General features: G+C 31.9%; 1 protein-coding gene across 1 annotated transcript; it reads right to left on the bottom strand.

Annotated features, from left to right (window-relative positions):
- Nucleotides 1-1,597: 1,597 nt before the first annotated feature.
- Nucleotides 1,598-5,047, bottom strand: LOC120070059 (linoleate 9S-lipoxygenase 6-like; the record flags this gene model as incomplete). The annotated part of the gene is made up of 6 exons (XM_039021910.1): nt 1,598-2,351; nt 3,038-3,301; nt 3,412-3,716; nt 3,805-3,912; nt 4,005-4,090; nt 4,706-5,047. Coding segments are annotated over 6 exons (1,859 nt in total), but the record flags the coding sequence as incomplete, so codon positions are not given.
- Between the last annotated feature and the right edge of the window lie 218 nt (nt 5,048-5,265).

The raw sequence follows: 5,265 nt of genomic DNA, 5'->3' as shown, positions 1-5,265 counted from the left end.
TACCTCAGAGATTGCCTCCGACATGTTTGCACAAGATAGTCACTTAGCTCAAACTCATAAAGTACCTTGATATTATAGGTTTGAGCTGAGAGACAAAGGTTAAAGAAGAAGACAGTCAGATCAGAGAAGCTGAAGAAAACTTGAAGTTTATTTCAAGGTGGAGATGTTTATTACAGAAAGGTGAAAACAACTTCAAGGTTATTACAAATCAGTTACATTCAAGCTACCTTTATATACACTTTGTAACTAAATGTAAAGAGTGAGAGAAAAATAATACAGAGTGTGCAAGAAAGCATTGAGACTATCTTGTAGCTATCTTGTAATTCCCTAATAAATCTCCTTCAGCTTCTCGTGGATGTAGGTATCCTTGGTCAAACCACGTAAATCATCGTGTTAATCTTCTTCTCCGATCTTCTTGTTCGATTTGTAGCATTTAGCCATCGATCGTTTACCTCGGCACCTCTATCGTGGTAGACCATCGTCGACTTGAACCCCATCGTCTAGACGATCTTGAGTAAAGCCTCCATAGTCTTGACGACTTCCTACTTTACCTCCAATCGGCTAGACGATAGCAACCACATGTCCAAGCGATTTCAGCAGCATCTCCCTCCGGTTCTCTCTTTTTTTTCTCTCCGTTTTCTCTGCAACAAAAAAGAAGAAAAGAATAGACATTAGAGTTCTACAAACTACAGCAGTGCTTTCTCTAATCTCAGCCATCAAGGTGTAGGGTGGAGATTTCTCATCATACGGATTTGTGCTTTTAGAACATTGTTTTGTGTTTGTATGATTATCAAATGCGTATCCGGTATTCAGAATAGGGCCTGGGTTTCATTAAGCCCAAATGATCAATAGTGCATTGTGTGTATTCAATCCATCATTCACTTCTCAAGCCCAATAGTTGTTTAATTTGAAAATTTTTGCTTGACATTTAATTGAGTAAAATTAGATTATAAGTGGTTACATTAAGTAATAGGCCTCCTTTGATCACGGTTTGACTTTTAAATTTAGTTTTTGAAAATTAAGCTTCTAAAGCTCACTTCCACCTCATGATCAAGTTCCATCATATATATCCACAATATTTCAATCTTACATCAGATTAATAGATATGTTCAACCATGAAAAGGTGTCCTGAACCGTATAATTTTCATTATTCAATTTAAAAATTAGTTGTAATTATTTGTACTATTAATTACTTTAAAAATGTATGGATAATAATATTTTAGATAAATTGTCTTTTTTAGCTCTTGCGTTTGACAATATGTGAGGTAGAGAAGATTAAAATTTCTAACCCTATTAAGTTAAAGTACATATTTTATATTAGTAGATATTCGCATTTAAATTAAAAAAAAATATGCTTATTATGAATCACCCATTCAACAAATAAAGGGCAAGGAAGGTGAAGTATAAAAACATCACTTTTTATTCATTCATAAATAAAATACAAAGCTACTTGAGCATATTCTTTTGTGGATTAATTTCATGAGTAGCTAAAGAAGTAGCTTTTTTTCCCTTAAAACATTAAACATAAGAGAGTGACAATAGAAAAGAAGGTAATGATATTTTTAGAACTCCATCATATGCTCAAAAGAGAGCCCCTTCAAATAGAGATGCTGTTTGGAATTCCTCTACCAGTGAGGCCTTCAGTACTTGATGGAAGAAGCAAAGTATATGGCACATTAACAGGTCCAGTTCTATTTTTGAGATTGACATCTTTATTTCTTTCAATAATTCTATTTTCGACTTCAAACACGTGTTTTCCAAAATTCTCAAATACTTCCAATGCAGCTTTGTCTGAAGTCCATTCAATGCTGGCTCTTTGTCCAAGATAAACCTCATCAGAAGCATGCCTTGACAAGATTTCAATTAGTGAAACACCAAGAAGTGTTTGAAATTGTGAATTGATTGTTCTCAAGAAAACCTTCTCAGGATTTGATTCGAGTTCTTTGTACTCAGCACTGCCTGCTTCGGGTATAAACCTACGACTGATAGTTGGTCTATTTGGAATAAAGCCTCCATAAGGATATTGTCCAAAGTTAACTGCGGCATGAAGAGCTGAAGAAATCCATATGATGATAGTACATGTTTCAATTAGTTCATTGAAAGTTTGCAACTTTGGCCACCATGTTTCATTTTTCTTATCAGCATGACCTTTTTCTCTAAGCTCCTTCCACCAGGACTGGAGTTCAACGTCATTTTGGATTGCTTTATCATCTTTGTAGTATAGAGAGCAATAATTTGTAACCCATGTTTTGATTGTTGACCAAATCTCAAGTCCATCAACAGCAAATGGGTAATCCTCTATGAGTAACTTAAGTCCATGTGGAGAACTTGCATCCTCAACCGCTACACCTCTACATAAATCGAAGGATTGTTATATAATTTGAAGGGAAACTTGCACAAACCACTTTTGAATTATGGGGTTGATTATAATGAAATCCCTAAATTTGTAGTTTGATAAATAGTCTCTAGGTAGTTTGTTAAGTACTACAATTAACCAACCCCTTTTGTTAGAAAATCAACCTAATATTGATGTCGACATTTAATATTTAAATTCTTGATTTTGAGTGGTCATGAATATCGATTTTGAATCAATCAATTTGTTACAAAAATATATATAGCACACGAACAATAATGGTAAACGTAGAATTTTAACATCCTAAAAGGGAGTTGGGTTTTTTAACAAGATACTAAAGGAAAGTGGGATCAGGACATAATCGAAAAATGAAAATTTTTTAAATCGAAAAATGCTTAAAATATTTTAAAATATAGAAGAATGTCATAATCTATCAATCATAGACATCTATCAATGTCTATCAGTGATAGATGATAGTGGACTATCATTAATAGACATCTAGCAGTATCTATTAGTGTCTATCAGTGATAGGTGATAATAATCTATCGGTGTCTATCATTGATAGACAGTAACACTTTGCTATATTTATAAATATTTTGAAAAATTTAACTATATTTGAAAATAGCCCACTAAACAATTGCAGAAGTAAATAAATAAACCATGCCAATATGATTGGTGATTTACCTCTTAATGAGATTAGCGGGGAGTGCTTGCTCAAGGAAATTCCATTCCTTATAAATGTGAGAAGATAACTCCATGGAATACCTTGATTGAAAATGAGTTTCTTCAAGTAACCCATCAGCGTTAACAAGGACTTGCCTTGCAAATGCATTTATAAACATAGTGTCTTTGTAATGAGGAACAAGCAATTTATGAATAGGATGAAGCACACTCAATTGTCTATGTGTTGCAATCACAAATGGCTCTTGTACTGCATGAGTATTCAACCTACAATTAACAATTTTCAAGTGTTATTAGATCCATCTTTCAAATCACAAAGCATATTATTCAACATTTAGGACAAAATTATAATTTAAAGAGTAATTATATTTCCATACCAATGGCTGATAAGTTGATGGTAACCAGCATCATTCACAGCCACATAAGCTTTAGCTAACTGCCATATTGAGTTTTCAACTCCTCCTTCAGCTGGAAAATATTGTTTGCTATTTGCACCAAATTGATCACCTTGAGGGTGTGGCAAACTCAATTCAATCACCAATGGCTTCAAAGTGCCATCATCTTTCAAAAATAGCAATGTTCTTGTTGCATAAGTTTTTGTTTTTGTTGAATTTATTTTTCTAAGATATGGCATTAGAGCATCATGGTGATCCAATATGTATAGCCTCTTCTGATTCAATGCCTATATATAGATTAAAAAATTAAATTAAACACAACAATATAATTTTGAGGAAAAAAAAAACCTAAGCTTGGGTCTTTTTAAGGTTTACCTCATCAACTGTTAGTCCATCCAACCCAAACTTTATGTCTTCTTCAGTAATCTTGCTATTTTGATCACCATAGATTTTGGGGTCAAGTTTGCTCAAGGGAGGAAATTCCTATAAAATAAATAAAATTATAATTTTTGAAAAAAAAAATAAAATTTTTCTATATAAAAATGGACCGAACAGAAAATTTTTGAAATCATTACCTCTAGACGACGAATGATTAGAGGGTTAACTCCAGCTAGCATTTCTCTTGCAAATTCTTCATCTGTTTTCCATGCAGACTTGTCCTCTATACACAATTATTAGATAAAAAATATTATATTAATAATGATTAATTATACAACCTTAAATTATAATTCAAATTAATATAAATTTCAGATAAAAATATCTAAATTTGCAAATTTGATTCGTGGACTCTTGACATAATATATATAAATTAGAGAAGACGACAAGGAAATATTTAACTATTTCTATCGTCTATAAAGTTCTGAGTTAATTAATATATATATATATAAGCCATATATTATTAGATCTTTGTTTTGTAAGTTGCCATTTCTTACCTAGAAATTTTAATTGAATCCTCTAACAAATCGTTATTTATGAAAATTTTTTTAAAAAAAAGAACAATTAGGATGAGAAAGACTTGAACTTTTGACCTCAGGATATAACCCAATCAAAGTTATAAGATTTATGCACTAACCAGTTGCACCACCACCCTTAGTTCTTGAATTCTAAATTACTCAAACGGCATCTTAAGTACATGTTAATAACATAATCAATTCCAAATTAGTCTTTAGATTAGACATTAACTTTATCTAAAATGCGGGGCGTTCACATATATCTAATAATTTCAATTATAAAATAGTAAAAAAAGAAAAACAACATTTCTCTCGATATATTATACCTTTAACAACTTGTGGAGGTGAAAATTTGAGAAAGCGTTGGTCATTGTCGGTCCTTAGAAGTTCTTGGAACATGGGTGGAGTGAAACCCTTAGTGAGGTTCCTAAAGACATCTAATGGGACAGGAAGTCCTCCTTCATAAAGATTATGAACATCTTGGAATTTATCAAACTCTGTTGGACTAAAATCTACCAAGTTTACAAGCGCTGGTTGGACCGTTGAAACAAGTGATTTCAAAGCAAATCCAAGAAAGTCTGATAACTTCAAGTGGCCAAAATTTTCATCTCTTGGTACATAAATGTTTAATCCCGATATCAATGATAATCTACTCTCGTAGTTGGAATCTGAAAAAAAAATTAATGGCATTGGAAAAATTATTATAACATTAAGGTTTAGATAATTAAGAATTGAACTTTGGATTCAACAATATTATTATAATATAGACCAAGTGGATGATTATTATAAATTGTAATGTTCCACTTAGCTTGTACAAATCTTGTCACCATCTATATTGAATATGTTAAAATGGGTATGATTTAAAATTTTAGATTGTAGAAGTATT

The sequence above is a fragment of the Benincasa hispida genome, unplaced genomic scaffold (assembly GCF_009727055.1).
Source record: "Benincasa hispida cultivar B227 unplaced genomic scaffold, ASM972705v1 Contig827, whole genome shotgun sequence".
NCBI lineage: Eukaryota > Viridiplantae > Streptophyta > Magnoliopsida > Cucurbitales > Cucurbitaceae > Benincasa > Benincasa hispida.
Note: the sequence above shows the minus strand (reverse complement) of the source record. Positions and strands in the feature narration are given on the sequence as shown.